This window comes from Eupeodes corollae, chromosome 1 (assembly GCF_945859685.1).
Source record: "Eupeodes corollae chromosome 1, idEupCoro1.1, whole genome shotgun sequence".
Classification (NCBI taxonomy): domain Eukaryota; kingdom Metazoa; phylum Arthropoda; class Insecta; order Diptera; family Syrphidae; genus Eupeodes; species Eupeodes corollae.
In genome coordinates this window covers 230727710-230749536 of record NC_079147.1, presented here as the reverse complement: position 1 = coordinate 230749536, position 21827 = coordinate 230727710, and the positions used below count along the sequence as shown (strand labels likewise).

General features: G+C 33.8%; 1 protein-coding gene across 4 annotated transcripts in view; it reads left to right on the top strand.

The window, feature by feature from the left end:
- The window catches only part of LOC129954114 (WAS/WASL-interacting protein family member 2), a 59872-nt gene that overhangs the window by 23882 nt on the left and 14163 nt on the right, over positions 1 to 21827 (top strand). Inside the window, exons 1-7 of one of the 4 annotated variants that reach the window (XM_056067803.1) lie at positions 12460 to 12784; positions 17466 to 17669; positions 17726 to 18121; positions 19177 to 19376; positions 19446 to 19823; positions 20250 to 20383; positions 20446 to 20804. In XM_056067803.1, the coding sequence (XP_055923778.1) occupies positions 17466 to 17669; positions 17726 to 18121; positions 19177 to 19376; positions 19446 to 19823; positions 20250 to 20383; positions 20446 to 20804 (1671 nt within the window). In that variant the 5' untranslated portion in view covers positions 12460 to 12784. Of the gene's footprint in view, positions 1 to 12459; positions 12785 to 13274; positions 13479 to 17465; positions 17670 to 17725; positions 18122 to 19176; positions 19377 to 19445; positions 19824 to 20249; positions 20384 to 20445; positions 20805 to 21827 lie in introns of those variants that run through there. The other 3 variants (XM_056067801.1, XM_056067804.1, XM_056067802.1) reach the window with 3 other exon arrangements.

Genomic DNA, 21827 nt, shown 5'->3' with positions numbered 1-21827 from the left:
CTGTAGAAATGCATAAAGTTTTGATTTTAGAATTTATAGTCTGGTATTTTATATCAGCTTTAAGAATTTGATATTTTATATATTTATAAACCACAAGATATAAAGTTAGGTAAACAATAAATGACGACGCAACTATTAATTAAGAAAGAACACCTAGGTCTGTTTTTACTTGTGGTGTAGAAAAACAGGAGAATCTGATACCATTTAAAGCAAATCTAAAACTGCGAGTTCTTACGAAACTAGTATTTATCTGCCAGTTCAAATCAAGAATCTAAGGGCTTTAGCTTAAATTCTCAACTATTTCTGCGATCCTATAATTGAACGGTTAGAACTAAGTAAGTTGTTCTTTTAGAACTGTCAATTCTGGGGGAATGGAAAAGATTTGTTGCTCTTAACTTCCAATTGTAAGTTATTGTAATCGGTCCGACTTGTCGAACTGAAAACTGTGAAATTTCTCAACTTTTAAAGTTCCTAAAATGTCAGTGCATCCTTTTTAATGTGATGCTGTGATACTTTCGGAATACCGCTTTTTCGTCAGTTATATCTTAAGAAAGCGCAGAATTATAGATTTGAATTTTAATGTCTTTATAAAACTTTATTATTTCCTTATTTTATACAAAATGGAAAATAATACACGAGAAGGAATGAAAATTGACTTTGCTTCTAGACTTCTACTTTTATAATGCCCGTCGTTATTTCATTTTCTTAAATCAAATACAACGAGCTATCCTATTGGAAGATAGAACGAGCGATCTCATTGGTCGGATAATTCGGATTATTTTTTGACACTTCGAAACAAAAATAATAGGACATTTACATGAGTCAATTTACATATCATATTAATATGGTGTTACATCATATTAATTATTAAGGTATTACAGAATTACAGTTTTTGGACATGTAATAACAACAAAATGACTTTTAAGTTTAGTTTACCTCCAATACTTGGAAAAACTAATCCTATCGATTTTTTATCGAAGCTTAACTTTTAATCTAAACAATGCATCATTAAACTGAATTTAAAAAAAAGTGTTAGGTTGATTTTTTAGAATATTCTAAAAACAAGAAAGATAATCACCCTTATCACAAGCTCCCTCGTAGCAAAGTTCCGAACGTTTCGTTCCGCTACGAATACGAATAAATTCATATCATAGGCTCCGAACGAAATGTTGAAAAGCATTGCCACACAGGAACCATTTATTCGGACTTTCGGAATCAGCTGGTAAACGTCAAAATGTGAAAATTAAAATTTATATTTAATTTTGGATCTTGCTGTTTGTGCATTTTTTGAAATGGATTCATTTGCGATCGCTATTTTTGCAATAAAGAAAGAAAATTTGCAACGAAAACGCAGATTAAAAATACAAATAAATACAATAATAATAAATAAATACATACAAACAAATAAGTTGTTGCTTTTGATCTTCCAAAGAACTGTTGATTCCAAACGAACGAGAGCTTTTAACTTTAACCACTTGTTGATGTTTCAAGACCAGTTAACTTGATAACACTTTCTTCAAGTTCTGAAAATGAATGCGTTCTGTTCATTCCACCACCTGTTGCCTTGATTTCTTTTTTATTTCCTACTATAGTTTTCTTATACGCCTTCCAATCTAACCATACCTAAAGATAGATTTTATACGGACCTTTTCGCAGCATTATGTAAATTAAATGTACCTTCCTCCAGCTGCTGGCATCTTTACAGGTGAACCAAGCCTGTTTAGTTCTTCTTTTTTTACTTTATCCCAAAACGCGGCGACTTCCTCATTTTTTGGCTTTTTGTACCCTTGAGAAATTTCAGGGTTTTCTTGGAGCAAATCCAATAGCCTTTGCGTTTTGTTTGTAATTACTTTTTTGGACCTTTAAAAACAATATATATATATTTTTCACAATAATTTTGTATTTGAACTTACATTTTTCTCAATTTGTATCCATTCGCACAAAACTGTTGTGTCTAGTGTTTTGAATTGTTCCTACGAAAAAATCTGTTCGTAGAAAAAACTTACTATTCATTCCACTTTTCAGTACTCCGAATTTCGTAGCAGAATTTTTCGATACGAACAGAGCTATGACACCTACCTTTTTCGGAATTCGTAGTACGAATCTATTACGTCGGGGCCCGTGATAAGGATGATTGCCTCCAACATAATGTTATACAATAAAGAATGACTTTTTTTTAACTCAAAATTCTTGAGAAAAAATACCGATAATGGTGCAGAATTTTGTAACAACCTGTTGACTAGGCTTCAGAATTGTGCTATTTAGCAAACTTGCAAATGCTTGCCAGTAAAATACTGACTGCCTTTTATTGGACACGGTGCATCTGATCATGTTTACACAATGACAGTTCGTGGAAGAAAAACCAAACAAGAGCGGAGCTATTGAATTGTAATTTCGGAAATTAGAATTGACAATTTTGAGTATAGGTAAACGATATTGAGGTAACACACCATTAACCATTTGGTAAATGAACTGTCAAATTTTGTATAAGACATAATTTATTTAAAATTCCTGAACGGCGAAGGGTTTTGGTAGATAAAATTATCCAAATTTTTCGAGTAAAATTGTCAAAACGTCATTGTGACATTTAATAACAAGAATTTAACTTTTGTTTAAAAAGTTGTTAAAATCAATTTAAAAAAAAAATAAACTAAATTGGTTTGGAATATCTCCATAGAAAATATTTTAAACTCCAATTTTCGAAGTTTTTTGATTGAGGTTCAAGATTGTTACAAAAAATACCAGTTATTTATTCCTTAAATTACTATCCCCCAGTTTCAAAGTGAAGGTTTTAATTTCTTGAAACCTGAGTTCAATTTTTTAGTTTAACTAGTCCGGTTTCACAGATTTTTTGATAAGTATCTGACAACATTGCTTGTAGTAGTTGCGTAATGTGACGTAACCTGTCAGATTGTCACTTTTATGAAGTTTTTCAACTATCTTTCCGTGTCTTCTCTTTCTCCCTCTGAGGTAAAGAGCACAAGAAAAACAACTAATATTTTGTTTTGTTGACGAACTCGAGAGGTTTATTTTATTTTTGTGTAATTTTTAAAATGGAAATAAATTTAAAACAAAAAGCTGTGAAAAAAAAGAACAGGCAGTTTTTCATCAGCAAATGTAGATTTTTTGATAGAGTTAGCTGCGAAAAGAAAGAATATTTTGAAAAACAAAAAAACTGACAAAGTACATTGAAAAGAAAAAGCCGCGGTTTGGGATTCCATTGCAAATGAGTTCAATACTTAAGAAAAAGATCAAAAACAAATTAAAACTAATATTTCGCGACGTTGTAAAACACTTTCTTCACAAACGCAATTTATCAAACGGGAGCTGTGAAATTGAAATGTCACCGTGGTTCCAAACGCTGAACTGGAGTTTAAACGGCAGAATACTTTCGGTTAACATGAACTGCAAATTGAACTGAGTTCAAAGGTTAAACAAAATTGTAAAAACGGACAAATTCTTGAACTGAAGTTTAAACCGAAAGTGGAGTTTAAACTTCCACTGTGATACTGGTGGTAATAGATTGTGATATTATCTCATCAAATCCTATTTCAAATATGTGTTTTTGAGACGTATATTCAATACTTTTATTAGTTTAATGTTCAACAATTGATCTTTAGGGTTTGGTTTTATCAGTTGAGTGCCCAAAATCAAGTGAAATGAAATAGAAATCTAAATTGAAAATCGAGTGAAATTGTTTTCGGAGTTTTTTCATTCAATAGATTTCATAACTTTGAATGCTTTTCGAAATCATTTAAGTGAAATTGAAGCAGCTGACATACACATATGCGAGGGGAATCAGAAACGGGAGTTTCGTCATAACTTTTTTATTTATTATAATTTTACCAAATCACCTTCAAATTATTCTCCTTTGACCGTAACGCACTTCTGCAAATTATGCTTCCATTGTTCAAAACATTTTTTAAACTCCTTTTTTACCACCTCTACAAGTACAATAATAAAACGCTTTTCTCTCATGTTCTTTTTAAGTCTGGGGAACAAAAAAAATCACAGGATTCCAGATCCGATGAGCAGGGGGGGTAAACGATTAGTGTCATGCCGTTTTTTGTCAAAATCATGCATTAACTCGACGCTACTATTGCTCGCCTGTGAGAAGACGTGGGACAAATTTGGCTGCAACTCGTTCCATGTGCAAATCTTTGGATAAAATCCTCTTAATTGAAATCCACTCAATTCGGCATTTCTTGACGTTACGAGGCGTCCTGAACGGGGTCGGTCTTGAATTGACATTTCTCCATTTTTAAAACGAGAAAACCATTCGTAGACTCTGGTTTTACTTAGGGCAGCATCCCCATAAGGATACCTGAGCATTACAACTGTTTCCGCGGCAGATTTTTCTAACAGGAAGCCGCGCGTTGTTCTGGACAATCGACCATCACGTTTTCGCCGAAATGGAAAAAGGCGTTTCTCTACGAAAATTCTTACGGATGAAACAATACACTTACAGCGACAGATCTTAACACACTAACTTCTGAGACCCCTTCCTAAATCATACCTGGTCGACTTACCCTACTCTCTGTCCCCACCACAGCCCAATTCCCGTTACTTTTGGGTCACCCCACGTACATATATATTACATCAGTCAATAAACAGTTTAGTTCAATGTCATTATTTTTATAACTTCTTATTTTTAAATTATTCTGGGCTTTCGGTTCCCTTATACTTCTCACGAACCTAGTCCATTACATAAAGAAGTTAAGGTTTATATCCCTTAAGTGAAATTACTACTGTTTTTAAAAAATTCTCTCTTGTCGAATTCAAATCGCACCAACTTAATGTGGTCGCATTTCAATCACATGAAAATCGCAAATTTCGAAATGTTAAACACCGAAATTCACTTCGTTTTGAGTTCGAAAAAAATTAAATCGACTCGAAGAAAGTGAATTTCAGAAACCGATTTTATATTTTGAATCGATATCAATTTCATTTCGAGTGAAAGTGAAATGTTAAACCTAGCTGCATATTTTAAAAAAATGATTTCGGGTAAGTGGCCGTTGCGGGCTGGTTCGAATAAATTACAGCTGAAACGTCCATTTATCGACCGCTCTTAGCAGCAATTATGGTCGTATGTCTGCGTTACCGAATATTGTTTTTCAATGCGTCAATCGTCACATTAATTTCTTTTATAAAAACTGACAAATTTCCATGTTTTGGATGAAATTGAACAATGATTATGAAATGAATATTTTAAGAATTATAAAAATTAAGTATTGGGCAGGTTCAGACTACATAAGGGACTCAAAAGTAAGGCAAGTTTCAAGTTTCAGATTGGCCAGCTGCTAAAAGAATTCCATCTAATTGAACCTAGTTTATTGGAAAGTTGACTGGAAGTTAGCCAAGAAAAATATCCCTACCTGTCATGTCAATTCTACTTATGTCAAAATGACAGTTGATCATGTTTTTTGCATTCAACGGAAAGCTGAGCTTTATTACTCTATGAATTATTTATTTTCTGCACAATTTTTATTTAATGTTTTGTAATGATGTTTCTTCTCAAATTAGAAGAAAAATTACCTTACATCAGAAAATACAAATCGTAATGGACTTTTAGCTGGCCTGAAGATTGTTTTGTAGGCAATACTGTCTTTATTAGTTTGTTTTTAGAACGATGAACTGAAAGTAGAGGTTAGTGAAGTAAAGTTCTGAGTTTGAAATTTTATGATACTTGAAATACTAACTATTGAAATAAATAAATAAGGTGGCGCAACAGTCCGTTGAGAACTAGGGCCTAGTGATTTACAACTCTCAACCATTCCTGTGTGCGAGTACTGTTGTCAGGGATGGAGGGAACCTACAGTTTTAAGCCGTATCCGAATAGCAAATTTGAGAAAGCTTTTTTATCTTGGAGAATTTATCAATTCCTCGCAAGAGCCAGTACCCGTGAAAAACTTTACATGGCATGAAAGTCCAACGCACTTAACATCATGCCACGGGTACAACATACTAACTAGTTGCCTTGGTCAAAATGTACGTCCAAAGAATGCAGTTCACTACAATTGAAGTACTCGTAGTATGTTGTCTGAACCTGCCCATTGTTATTAACTCCTAATAAGAGATTTCATTTTGAGTAGCTTACTATTTAGCAGCTGTCATCTTTTGACATTTAACAGCAAAAAAAACCGTTACTTAAAATTCATCAAATAGATCTTCCATTTGTGGTTTTTTTTTGGATAAGGTCAATGCCAATACTCCAGAATCGCTTTAATATCTAAAAGATAGATTTGAGGAGTTATAGCAGACATGAAACCACAAAGGTGCGAATTGGTCATTGACAATTTCATGAACAGGATATGGTGTTGTAACCATAGCTCTGGCAGTTATCGTTTTCCATTTTTAATGGCATAAAATCAATGTTGCTAAATTTCCATGCATTTAATTTTTTATTTTAATTATTAAATATTAAAAAAATAATAATTATTATCCATAAAAATATTTGTTTGTTTTTTATAAAAATTGCGCTTAACATTAAGCATTAATTAACAATTTAAATTTTTCATTGCTCGTTATAAATATGTGTCACCTTATTAGAATTCAACGGTATATTCTCAAGCAAGCATGAGTAATTTGTTTCAAGAAAAGCTTTTGATATTCAACAAATGTTTGTGTATACATTTAAAATTTGTATTTGATCACAAATCAACTTGGGTTTCCACTAAAATAATTTTTTTTAAAAAACGTCATCTTGGTGACTCATCAACTGACCAAGATAATAAAAAAAAAACATTCAAAGTAGTTTTAAGAAAACATTCTTCAAATTTACATTTGTTTTGGTAGATGGGAATCTGATAATTAATATTATGACATCTGTCAAGATCATAAAAGTACAAGTTTAAAATACAACTTTTACGTGTGATTAGTTTGTAACTTTATTTACACAATAAGTTTGCATATTTAAATTAAATAAAAGATAAAGAGGGTAAAATCATTATGTTGCTGCATGTATGTTAATTGCATAGCTTATGTCATAAAACTGACTTATAATTTGTGCATTTCTTGATAAATTTAACCAAGCCATGAGAATTTGTCGGTAAAAAAGTTCGTCTCAATATTTGAAACCATTCCGAATTGCAGCAGCAGTAACGATATATGACGACATTCTATAAAAAATCTATAGCACTATCATAGAGCAACTTTGCGTTGGAGTTTTAAAATGCAAGGGTAAGTCAAAAAAAAATCTGCATGAGCTTGTGCCACCGCGGTAGCCACTAGGTGTCGCCCCCGAAGAGCCTCCAAATGCTAGCACTACAGTATGGGTTTTATATACAAAGATGACGCCCGACTTGAATAATATCGTACACAAAAGAAATCAACCACACTGGTGGATGGTCAATTTGCTGTGAATGCCATATGTCACATACCTTGTTTACACTCTTAACACGTTTAGTAGCTATTTAAAAATCAAAAAAGAAATCGAAAGTAAAAAACCAACTGGTATTTGTTTTTCGTTTCTTTCTGGTGGTAGTTTTTCGTCTGATGGTATAATAGTAGCAGGGTTGCCAAGCTATGGAATAGGTAGAAAGTCAATTATTCAGCCCTTCTTCAAAACATTTGTCAATTTAAGAAATAAGGAATAATAGCCGTGTTATAAGTAAGTAAGTAAGTAAGAAATTCATTTATTTATAAATATTTTAATGCAGTTTCAATAAACATAACGAATTTTATTAAGCTTTGGCATAGCCGTCAGCTCAGTTGTCAAAGTACATATATAAAGCGATTTTAGTTTATATAATACAATTTAAATGAATTGATTTAAATAAATTCAGAAATTAAAAGATTTCTGTACTTATAAATTGAATTTAAAAAACAGTAAAATAAAATAAGGTTAGGAGCTCACATCTGGATTTGAATATTAACGATATTTTTTCATAGCTGAATGTGTTTTCAAAATAATTATTGCTGAAAAGGTAATGAAAAGGTTATGATTTAGTTGTGAGTAAATTATTCTGCTCTCAGATTGCTCAGCCTCTGCTACTAATTTTTTTCGAACAAAATCTTCGTGTTTTTGAATTATCTTGTAAAGCTGCTCCTTTAGTTGAACCAAGTTATTCAAATCAAATTGGATAACTTCTCGCCAATATTTTGCCATTTTGCAACCCACCAGTTCTTATTCCGCATTTCATAAAGGAGCATTTTCTTTGTCAAACGAGCATCTGACTGTGAAGGAACTTTATAGATGTAATCGGCCTCCATCTTAAGGGTGTTGGTAAACAGTTTTGTAACCCCCGTTTTTAAATAAATTGCGTAGTTACGTGTTCCATTTGACAGATTAAAAAGTTTTGTATGAAATTTCTTTGCAGCTTTTCTACTGCTTCAATTACATCTGTTCCCCAAACTTGTGCTGCGAACAAAGAGATGTTTTAACAACACATTCAAATATTTTGTATTTAGCTGACAGCAATAAATTTTGGTTTGAAAAAATATTCCTCCATGTCATATTCAGCAAGCTTTGCGAAGACTTCGCCTTTTCAATTAGATGATTTTTGAAATCCATCGTTTTGTTCAATTTCACGCCCAAATAATTGTAATCTTTAGTGATTTCAAGACAGTGATCATTGAAGAACCAACCTTCTCTAACCAAACTGTGCGAATATCTTGTAAATACCATGATTTTCGATTTTTCAATATTTATTGGAAGTCCCCATATCATAAGCTGCAAATTTTCTGATGACTCTGAAAAGATCACTAGATCGTCTGCATAGAGTAGAACATTGATTGTAGTGTCAGCTATCCGAATCCCACCAGGAAGATAATATAGTTAATGAACAACGCAAACCGCAAACCACTCAAAGAGCATCCTTGTTTAACACCAGCGTTAGTATTAAACCATTGTGAGAACGTAGATTCATCCCAAACCGCTGCTTCTGTACCAGTATACATATTCCTTTATACATTTTAAAGTTTTTACTACATTCCAAATTGAGAAAGTTTAAAACAAAATGCATTTCTGTTCACAAGGTCGAAAGCTGCCTTAAAATCAACAAAAAAAAGCGTAAATCTTCTTATTTCTGGATTGGAATGCTTTGGCAATTGAGGTTAAAACAAATATCTGATCCACAGATATTTTTCCTGAAACCCGCTTGAAAGTCAGTTAAAGTGCTGTTATTATCAACCCACTTTTCTATTCTGTTCATTCATATTGATATTCCTCGACGTTGTTTGGATCACCTTTCTTATGAATAGGGAAAATAACAGATTTTTTGAACGAGGAGGGAATAAAGCCGGTTGAAAACCGTGTTATACTTTGGGAGGCGCAATAGTTCGGTTTTATGTTTTTTTATTTGATATGATTGAACAATTTATAACAATATTGTAAAAAAAAAATTAACTTAATAAAGTGCACAATTTCAAAGAGGATATGTTAAGGAAGTATTAGGAAAAAAGTACAGCCCTATTCTGCTATTCATCGCGAAAAAAATTTTCTTGAATGTTCTCAAATCACTATTCTACTATTCATTCGAATTGAATCTGTGTATGTCGATAACGTCCGCGTCGGTAATACTGCGCGGTATTCTTCTATTCACGTGAACGCATTCATTCTGTACAATTCAGACCCGCATATGAAATATATCGGGTTTTTCAATCTATGTCTGGTAATATCAGATATTACTTGAATTAATTTATTTGGCGTGTCATTCAACACTAACTTTTATTGTTACCGAATGTGGATTGATTAAACTCAATTTTTGTATGAATAAAAAACATGTATCTAATATTATAAAGATTGTCACATGAGCAGCTGTTTACGTGAATATCAAATTACTTACTTACTTAAGGTGGCTCTACAGTCCTGTGTGAACTAGGGCCTCACCTAACAAACTTCTCCATCTAGCTCGGTCCCTAGCTAGATGTCTCTAGTTTCGCGCTCCAAGTTGGGTGAGGTCACCTTCCACTTGTGCGCGCCACCTGATCCGCGGTCTCCCTCTACTGCGCTGTCCTGTATGTGTCGATTCGAAGACTTTCCGGGCCGGAGCATTGCTTTCCATACGCTCTACGTGACCCAGCCATTTTATTCGTTGGACTTTTACCCTTCTGGCTAAGTCTACGTCGCTCTACAGCCCGTACAGCTCGTCGTTCCATCTTCTCCTCCACTCCCCTTCGATGCATACGGGACCGTAGATCACACGAAGAACTTTTCTCTCGAAGCGACCCAAGGTGCTTTCATCCGCTTTTGTCATGGTCCATGCTTCTGCACCGTATAGCAGGACGGGGATGATAAGGGTCTTATATAGCAACACTTTGGTCCCTCGAGAGAGGACTTTACCACTTAATTGCTTTCTTAGTCCAAAGAAACAGCGGTTAGCAAGAGTTATTCTGCGTTTGATCTCAGCGCTGGTGTTGTTTTCTGCGTTTACAGCGGAGCCTAGGTAGACGAAGTCCTTGACTACCTCAAAGTTACGTCTATCGATTGTGACGTTTTGACCAAAACGTCGGTGTTGTATGTCCTTTCTAGACGACAGCATGTACTTTGTTTTGCCCTCATTAACCGTTAAACCCATTTTTGCCGCTTCTGCCTCAATACTCACAAAAGCCCCATTGACATCACGCTGAGTTCTTCCGATTATGTCAATGTCATCAGCATATGCCAGTAATTGGACAGACTCTTGAAAGATAGTGCCTCTAGTGTTGACGTGTGAGCTCTGCACTATTCTTTCAAGCACGATGTTAAAAAAATCGCATGGCAGCGCATCACCTTGTCTAAAGCCTTTTTTGACATCAAAAGGTTCTGTTAAGTTGTTTCCAACCTGGAGCAGCGTGAATTCTCCATGGTCATCCTGAACAAACGGATGATTTTGGCAGGGATGCCAAAACTAAACATGGCTCTATACAGCTCGTCCCTGTAGATAGAGCAAAATGTAAATACAAATTTATTTATGGCTTGATTAAGAATATTTGTTTTATAAATAAAAAGATCATTAAATTTTTTATGGAAAGAATATTCTCTTATTCCACTGCTTACAATTGAAAAAAAAAAGTCCAAAACTTTCTATTTCCAGAAATTAAACTAATTGAGCAATTAATTCTGTTAAGGTGGATTGATTAAACTTAATGTTGTATGAATCAAAAAAATGTATCTAATATTCTCAAGATTGTCACATGAACAGCTGTTTACGTGAATATAAAATTGGTTTGGAACAATGTAGTTCAAACCATGGATAGCAGCATACAAAGGTAGTGTGAAAGAAAATCGAATATACGAATGGGCTATAATATTTGTTATCTAGTTTTCAACTTTGCAAATTGAATCCGAATGAAAAAGAACTGAAGGAAAAGGTGTAAATATTTGTTTTCTTCAGGTGGCGCTTTACTTGTTAAAACTAACTTTTTGAAAAATAACAAACAATATATTAATTAAGAAACATGGTGGAGCTAAACACTACAAAAACAAAAGTTTATTTTGATTTAGTTTTACAAATAATTATAAAAAAGAATAATTGTATGCTAAGCAAAGTTGAAAACCAGAATAAGAAGCAATATTAAAATTTTCTTATATTTATCTTTATTTTGAAGACTTGCCAGGTACTTTTTACATTTTGGTCTGAAAGGTAGTCGTACTACATTTGATACGGAGTCGCCACAAGATTGTGTAGGACTGTACAAATTTGAAAACATGCATTTACAAAAAAGATTCAATAAATCTCATTTTAAAAACACATGATTTAAATTAGTTAACATTAGTTGAAATAAATTGAAAAGGAATTCTGTGGAATATCAAAGTTCATCTTCATGTTTAAAATGGCGTCATAATGTATGTTGTACACTACTCTACGAACACTATCGAATCTTAAAGTGGCAAATAACAAAATTATTAATTTCTATACTCGAATAAAAGTCAAATCTCTATCCGGTGCAGGGTTTTACTTCACTTTTTATCTGCAGTTGCATTTACAATTCGACAAACCGGAACTTATGGGAAAAAAAATAATTGCATTTCAAATATAACAAAATTTGGCAACCCTGAGTCCAGTGATGGTCGGTTGAAGTTCATCACCATGTTGTGATCATCTTCGTTTTTGACGTTCCCTCGCATTCGCTGCTGTTACCATTTGAATTCAAATTGCAAAACAACAAAATATATTTTTTTATTTTTCAAAATAGAGAAAACAAACTACATCCAGCCCATCAGATGAATAACTTACAATTACAAACTAACAAACAAGCTAAAGGTACAAAAATGTTTTAAATAGTCATTCAACTAGTACCAAACCAAGCCAACGCCAACGGATGAAATGATGGCCATGATGAATTTAAAGCACCCGTCCGGTGCCGTCACATCGCCATCGATAACAAACTAAATGATTTTATTTGTGTTGTTTTGTTTAATATTTTCTCCACATCGCCATCGCCATCGCCATCGCATCGAACGGACCGGTGCCCTGGCAGTGATGATGGAGGAACGAAAATTACGTAAAAACATGAACGATAACAGATAAATATATTTTGTTTAAAAGGCTTAACTAGTATTTAAGTTTAACGGTGATGTGATGTGGTGCATTGATGCGTGGTGTGTTATAGTCGATTATTATAAACAAAGGCGAACTAGTTTTTAAAATTCATTATTGACTTATACCTACTGCATCATCGACATTATCGACATACGTTTTGTGAGCTCTTGAAATAATTCAAATCCATTCCCTGTAGATTATTGGAAAATTGAATATACCCCAATATCCTTCTTCCGGTCAACCACCAATCCACACCAAAATTTAAACCTTTTCTTGGAAATTCGTTAAGGAGCGTCATTCTGTCTGTGAGTTATGAGGAGGTAAGGAACTGATTTTTTATCACTTCAAAAAGTTTATTTTTACGATTCAACATAAAATCATATTTAAAAAATGACAAATCACAACAAATGCAACTCGCTTGTCTGGTTGTTCTTCTAAAGTTGTCTCATTCGATGCGAAGCTTTGAAAAGGAGTTTCAAGTATTCAGTCGGCCACAATTGGAAAACCGCAGTTTAGTCATACAACTATGCCATGGCCTGTGGTTAATTTTGTACACTACGCGCCAATCTACCCTCTGGCTCTTGCATTACGCCAGATGTCACTTCTCACTTTTGTTGTATGCGATCGATACTGTACTGTAACACTGATCTCCTCTGCGCTGCGTTGGTTGATTAGGCTGAGTGGAAGTCGTTCGTAAATATTGTGTTCCTATAGTGTTGATGATTTCGGATCGACGACGAAAATACTCACCCAGATCGGCACAATCAGATTTGCTTTAGCTTTCGTACGGTATAGAGTAGTTTCTTACAATTTGTGTCCAATCGATCGGAAGTTGTATGTTTTTTGATTGAACTAGTTCTTATATTTCAAGTTATAACTACATATTACGAACTTTTGCTTTGATTTTTATTGTCTGTTATTTTTGTTGAGTGTTTGTGTTTTCAAAAATAAATTTGTTTTAAAAAAGAAATACACAATTGAAACATTCAAATGGGAGCACCGAAGACGAAAAAGGTTGGTTATAAAATTAAAGAACCTACTTTCGATTTTATTTTGATTTTGTTATCATCGGATTTGCGAAAGTGAAATGTCATGCAAAACCAAAGAAATTAAAAATCTGCATTTTGAATAAATAAATACACACTTGATTAAAATTCTAAATTATTTTATACTTTAGTCATCAGAACGAAAAAAAAAATTAAGTGGTGCTAAAATGTAGGTAAAAATATAAACATTTTAATCAATGCAAATTTGAATCGTTGAAAAGTGATGTGGAATATGTTAAACATGATTTAAAACCTATAGATCTATAAATAACTCTTGTTCTTATGATAAAAAAGCTTTTAAATAACATACTTAATTTACCTATTCTAAAGAAAGTGAATCGACTTAAGTAACAACTTAAAAAGTCTTTAAACTTGTGAATGTAAATATGAAATAATACCACTAAGAAATTCTAGATTATACTTATGTACTTTTATTGAATACTTACCGCTATGGAAATATAATAAAGACCTTTGCACTTGCTTACACATCTTAATATAAATTACAAACTAGGACTATCTCTCAATTTGCATTTTGCAATTCAAAGAACGGTCACTAATTACCACAAGTTTCTTAAGTACCAATTTGTTTGTATTGATTTTTAATTTATTTGATTTTATTGCATTGTGTAAAAAGAGTCAGGCGTAGTACCGTGATCGATTAATTGAAATTTTATTACATGAGCAAATTTCCCGAAAAAAATTATTACTTACATCCAAGATCCAAGCAACGCAAAATGGGTGTTTTATTCGCTGGGGCACATTCTTCTACGACCTTAAATCAATGGAAATTCATTCTTTGGCTATGAAACAAAGATAAATCGTTTGGGTTCTGATGGTAGACGCTTTGTGCGTAGACCAAAAACGCTGAATTCGTTTCTTGGTACACTTTACCCGTTTTAAAGCACGTAGGAGGGTCGATAAATGTTAGGGAATACTTCTCATGGCTCGGCGGCGGCGTTGGTCCTATTCATCCAATTTATGGCATCTTCACTAAAGAGAAATATGATTAGATGGATTTTTTTTGCCCGTCTTAAATAATTTACATTGTTTACAAAAATAAAAAAAAAGCACGGCATTCTGCCGTCTGCCTAGTTGACAAAACATAAATTGGAAACTTATTTTGTATGACATATAATTTATAAATAAACGAATTAGGTACATGATTTAAAAAGTTTTGTTTCAATAGTTTACTATTGAAATTAAATATTATCTTCAGAAACTCTCATTAACAATTCTCCCCCTACAATTTAGAGTCAGTTTGCAGTACATATACAGTTTTTTAACGTCGACTTCGTTCAACAATGATACAATTTCATTTTCGTCCAAAAAACCCGTTCCAAGAACACTTCTCCTTATGTCTTTAAGATTTGGACATTTACCCATGAAGTAAAATACATCTTCTCTCACTTGTAGATTACATAAGGAGCATAATATTGGTAAATCCTCCCTATGTGGAATGAAGTTAAGAGGCACGAACGAATTCACCACGCAGCTTTACTATCATCGAAATCTCATCTACGCTGTATTCATCCCGGAAATAGTTCTTCGCCTCCAAATTGTGATTGAGTTGAATGTAAATTGCTCTGTGCAGTTGCTTCATTAAGGTATTTTTCCCATAAAATATCATCCACTTTTGCAATTAGGTGGTACAGTGATTCTTTCCATTGATTGAAATCAAAGTTATCTATGTTAAGGTCATGTCACTCTCCCTAGCAAGTTTCATCCATTCTGCATACCATCCCGACCTCTCTCGAATAATTTGAACTGCCAGTATCTTCGGTAACCGTTAATTATCCATATTCATGATTTTGTGTTCGTACAAAGAGTGGCTGCAGTCCCGTTTCCGACATCCTTTTAACGTAGAAACGTAACAATTTGTCCACATCTTCATATTGCTTCGCTCCCCACACTTGAGCTGCATAGAACAAGATTGATTCCGCTACTGCCTTAAAAACAGTGTACTTACTGCGATATTTCTGTTTGAGAAAAACCTACTCCAAGATGCGTTGATGGCGGCTTTTGCACTAGTAAGCTTTTCCCTCAGATGCGTTTACATATTTAAATTTTTTGTCAAAATCACTCCAAGGTATTTGAACTCTTTGACAATCTCTATATTTTCACCATTGTAGTTCCATTTTTCATTAAGGCAGTTTCTACCTCCTCCGTTCTTGAAAATCATGATCTTGGACTTTTCCATGTTTACGATTAGATTCCATATTTTACAGTACTCAAAAATATGGTTTATCATAAGCTGTAGTGATTCTGGAGATGATGCGAGAACCACACTATCATCCCCACACAAGAGTGCTTTAATTAATTCTCCCGTGTTCGATACCAGCAGGTAAGAAATCGACTAAGTCTTCGATAAATAGATCGAATAGGCTTGGACTCATCGTACAACCCTGTCTAACGCCTGATTCAGTTCGAAACTAATCCAACCTTTCTGTACCATTCCAAACTGCTGCATTAGTATCCATGTGCAGGCTTTCCAGGACTCTTCCAAATTTTAACAAAATTCCCTGACCAAAGAGCTTATAGAAAAGAGCAGACTTAAAATCCACGAAAAATGTGTATAACTTCTTTCTTCTCCTTATAAATGAATTCGCAATGCTTTTCAGAACAAAAATATGATCTATTGTTGAGTAACCGGATCTAAAGCTTGCCTGAGAAATATGTCGAGGTACTAAGAAACGTGATGTTGCCGTGAGCTGAGGAGAATTTGCCTGTAATATGAAGTTTTCAGCAGGATAATGACCCAAACCACACGACAAAGCTCACCCAAAAGTGGTTCCACGACAATTCAGTCAATTTGCTTGAATGGGTTTCAGTAAGTCGAGACCTGAATCCAATAGAGCACCTCTGGAGCAACGTTAAGGCTGCTGTAAGTGGTCAGAAGAAAATAAATTGTGACGACCTTTACACTAAGGTGAAAACAGCTTGGTATGCCATTCCTGTAGACAGATGTCAAACCCTCATTCGGTGAATGCAACACTGATGTATAGATATGCTGCGGCAAAGAAGATTTCCTACTTAAAATTAGAAGCTAAACTATACTACCGATTTTTTCCTCATTTTTTTAAAAGGTCTTAATTATATTTTCAAAGCAATAAATAAAGTTTTGATCTAAGTATTTTTGTCAGTTGTCAAACAACCAGAAATTTTTAGTTTTTTATACTCGTATGTATATAAACAAAAAATGAAAAAAAAGATGAATAAATAAAATTGTAAAAATTAATAAAACAAAAAAAAAGTTTACTTCACTGAATTCGTGTCTTAATTATATTCCCAAAGCTATAAATGTTATGTTTTGTATTTTAATTTGTTCAACATTAAGAACAAAATCTCGAAATCAAAATCTCAGCTTTCTTTTTAGGACTTTTAGTGTCAATTATGTTTGTTCTTTTTAACCAAATATCTAATCCAACAAAAACTTCAATCACATACTTATTTAGTTACATACGCACAACCCACTGTACATGTTTTAATTTTTGTTTTTTAAAAACTTAAATACTCGGAAAAACATTTATCTTCTCTCTTCCGTTCATTGTTACTCATCATGTAACACACAAGCCATACAATAAATAATTATTCTACATAAACCTGCCTACAAGCAAACCAGCATAATATCAAGGTCAAAATGACTGGTCTTTATTTCGACGCACGCTTCTTCTTCTTTTCTCTTATGTTTTTTTTTTTTTTGCTAGATAACGAGGGCAAATTAAGAAAAATATAATTTTGTCCTAAACTGATTTTGGTAAAGTAATCATTTCTATGCGACCTACGCTCGCATCACAGTTCTTGATTGTTTGGTCTTGCGTGGGTTATCTTTTTGGGCAAGACAACACTGTCAAGAAATAGATATCAGAACATCTACATCGACAACAAATGACTCGAAATTTAAATGAAGACAAACAAAAAATAAATATGATAAAATATATTGCTTTGATCATTACAGATGGCAATCCCACCACCACCGGGACCACCCCCTCCACCAGGTCCGCCTCCTCCACCAGCGATGGGTGGTTTGAAGCTGGGCAGCTCTGCAGGTGGCGCTGGAGGTGGAGATATGAGATCAGCTCTTCTGCAATCCATTCAAAAAGGTACAAAACTAAAGAAGGCCGTTACAGTTGATAAGAGTGGACCTGCGTTATCAGGAAAGGTAAAATATTTTAAAAAGAAGTCCTAGTATCTATGTTTATGTGTGTATAATTTTAGGTACGTGATGAGTCTAAACCAGCACCAACATCAAATGCCTCCCCGAAATGGGGTGTCAACAACAATAACATTGCTAATGGTGGCCCGAAATTAGGAGGTCTATTTGAAGGTTTGGCGTCAATGCCAAAATTAAAACCTGTAAATGGAGCAAGAAGTTCACCGTCTTCCACGAGATCAACAACAGCACAACAACAATCTGAAACAATAACATCCTCAACAACGAACAGCAAAAGCCCACCCCCTTCCAATGGTCCACTAGATTTCAATGCCGAACTGACAAAGCATCTTACACTAAAGAAACAAAAGCAGCAAGTTAACGTTACCGAAGCCAACTTAAGGACCAATCGAGGACCACCACCACAACCTCCAGCAGCTCCACCGAAGAATCTTTCATCTGTGAGTATCTCTTTCATAAGGTATACTATTTTCAATGTCAATCATTTTGCCATTAAATTTTCTCAGCGGGTGCAAGACTATTTTTAAATTAAGTCACCAAACATATTTCGGGTAGGGGTGGTTTCCGTTCATCTACCTTTCAAATAAAATTGTTTTTCTTCGTCCATAGACATTTATGGCAGAATTTAGGCACATTGAATACGGCATCTCTATTAATAGAATTTTGTTTTGTTCATATCGATCTTTTTAAACCCTGTGATAGATGTATTTCCAAACATAAACCAGGATGGAGGTACATTATGTTTAAAAATAAATTCCTTGACTTAATTCCGTATTTGTTGATAGCTTGGTCAATTTTGATGGTTTTGTTTGTTGTTTTTTTTAAATCTTTGGGATTAAGAATCTTCTGGTATTCCTGCTGTATTGATGAAAGCGAGACAAGTTCCTCATTCTGAAATTATATTTTAACTGTTTTTGACAGTAAAAACTAAAAATCTTGGTTCATGAAACTAAGATGAGAGGATTACATACTAAATTATTAACTTAACTATTATAAATAGTTTTTAAAAAATTAGGATATTGATATCGTTCGCTTTCCTTTAAATGTTTTGATATACATAGCTTGTACTCGAAAATGAAGAGACTCTTGTTTGAACCAAAACAAACCACAAAATAAACCAAAACAATTTGAAATAAAAGTTTTTGCCTTAAACATTACACTATTATTCAAAAAGTTTGATAATCGTCGTATAAATATAACCACCCGCTATAATCAGACTGAAATTGTATATCATAATTTCGTAACGTCCGTCATGTCACTAGAAATAAGAGATGTTGTGTACCATAACAGCATCTGGTCGAGATACCAGATGCTTCTCTCATGCAAATTAAACCGCAAGATCACACAAACACCAGCATTAAATTGTGCTTGTTTAAAACAGTAACAATCAATTTCAATTAATTCTGTTTGCTCTCGATTTTCTGCTAATTTTTCTTCGTTTTTGTTTGTTTTCTTATTTTTCATTTTATCTGTTTTTGTGTGAACAAAAATAAAGCTGAACACATCTGACTCGGTGCTTGAAAAGAGTAATTTAAATTCACTAAGATCAAGTCCGAAAATTGGGGGAGGAGCAATGACAGGAAGCAATCAAGCCAAATCTTCATCACCTACGCTCTCGGAAGGCAGCAACAGTAGTGGAAGTAATACACAAACCACTGGTATGAGTACGGTGAGGAAAAATGCCGCCAACTTAAAGTAAGTTTTAAATATTAAATTAACTTTTGAATGTATCCTTAATATTTGTTACTATTTTTTTGTGTTTAGTTTATCATTAGGAAATACTACAAGTTATGTACATAGTATGAGTAATCAAACAAAAATATCATCATCATCTTCGTTATCATCGACAATAACTTCTACTGTTGCCACCGTAACAACACAGCGCGTTACTGGCTTAGCGCCAAATAAATCGTCACTTTTTGGAGCAGTTAGTGAAAGTAAATCACCAGTTCCAGGATCGCCTTCATTGAGTGGGAATACACCACAAACGACTTCAACATCATCATCATCATCGAACAGATTCGGACCAAGTCATGGCAAACCAAACTTTGCACCAAAACCTCCTGGCATTCAGCAACAAGTTTCAGCAGCAAATTTACAAAAGTCTACTGTAGCTCGACACCATAGTATGAAATCCCCTAGGTATGTAAATGAGCTGATTTTTAGTCTGTCCCAATTATCAAATTCATAACTTACTTCGCTATACTTTAAAAAGCAATGTTTGTTCAGAGTTTGGAGATAAAATACTAAACAAGTTCATTTTTCTCAATAGAAAGTTGAATTGTACAAAAATATCAATTAAATATAAAGTAACATCAACATTCTTTACTTGATTCACAAAAATAGATACTAATATCAATTAAAAGTAAATGGCCAAATAATATGTGTATTTAAGGATAAAAGAACTAAAATTTATTTGAAAAAGTCACGCTCTTATTTCTAAAACTATTCTTAAAGTAGGTCAATACTTAAAAAATAAAACAAAGATTATCAAAACTTCCGCACAGAAGAACATTAATCTATTGATCATTATCTTTTACTCTTTATCAATTAACTGATTTTTTTTAGATCCCCACCAATTGCTCCAGCTGGTGGGCCAGTTTTCCCGACCTCACAAGCCTTTGCAACTATGCGAGCACCCCTGACATTATGTCAATCACAGGAAACAATTAGTATCCGACAAGCGCCAAACCCCCCAATCGGTAAGCCAATTTACTATTTCAAACGATGTTATCGTGCTATTAATCAATTGATTTATTTACAGGTCGCCCAACAGTCGCACCACCAAAACCACCTTCAGTCAAAGCCCCTCCGCCGCCAACACCTGCCAGGAGTATTTCAAACACAAACCTTAATAACCTTACACTGAGTTCGGCCCAGAGCAACTCGAATTTAAACAACAGCCTTACGCCAAATGTATCTTCCTTACGAGAACATTTTAAAACGAGTCAAAACAACGTATCCACAACCGGTACATCATCAAATAATAATTCACCGCCATCGAAGACAAGTTCACCTGTCACGAGCAGAATACCAGCCACCCAATTGAATGGTGCTCCTCCTTTACCACCACACAGGACATGCCCAGCACCACCGCCACCCCAGCGTCAGACGTCATTTAATGTAAGTTGTTTTTTTCTTTTGAATTGGTTTTTCTTCGAAAAATTGTCAATTGCCAAAAGCTTTCCTTTTTAAAGTGCACTTTTGTAAATGTTTTTTTTTTTGTGCTTCTATTGTTAACATGAGTTTCATGTTTTGTGGACCTAGTTTCGCATTTTCTTTATGATGCAGGTATTGGCATCGTATGAAATAAAGGACATCTCTGTAACATAAGCTAGAATAAATGAATTCCAAATCAATGATGTAAAAGCTATAGCACTTATACCTATAGTTGTTAAGTATAAAAGTTTTACCTTAACGCAAAACAGTACAGCATCATACTCTTCTGTCTATAGCTGCCTTCCCAATATTCAAAAACATCGTTTTCTTGGTTTCTTTCAACATTAGGAGTACAATAATAAAATGCAGAACAAATAAAAAGCTAGAGTTTATCGTAGGAACTTGCTTTTATAGTTGAAGCCGTTGTTTGTTTTTAATGTTTGTATAACAACTGCGATAAAATACTTCGAATAAAAGGAAGTACCTAAACATAAATGATTCGAAAACAAATTTTAAATCTTAGGGAAGTTAATTTTGTTTAATACACTTCGCATCACTAGCATAGGAGCAAGCTTTTTCCGTATTATAAAGAAGCTTTTAAGTTTTGTTCATTTTCCGAGAGCCTTGACAATATAGGAAATAATTTATACCAAGAATATTGTTGAAAATTGTATAATGCCAGTTTCAGGATTTTTTAAAACACACATTTTGGTAATGAATCGAGTAATTTTTTATGATTGTTAAGGAAGATGCCTATTCACATTTAGCAGTAAAGCCTTATTTATTGATCACAGTGGAACTAAGTCATAATCTATATATAATATCAATGAATGAATTCGAAAAATGGTTTTAACAATTATGAAACTATATTTACAAATTAAATATGGTTTGTCCAGTGACCGTCTACCAGATTGTTTAAGTTTAATTGTATAATTAACCTAGTTGTTGAATTAGAAGTCTCCTTCGCGGATACGTTGTCTATAGCGC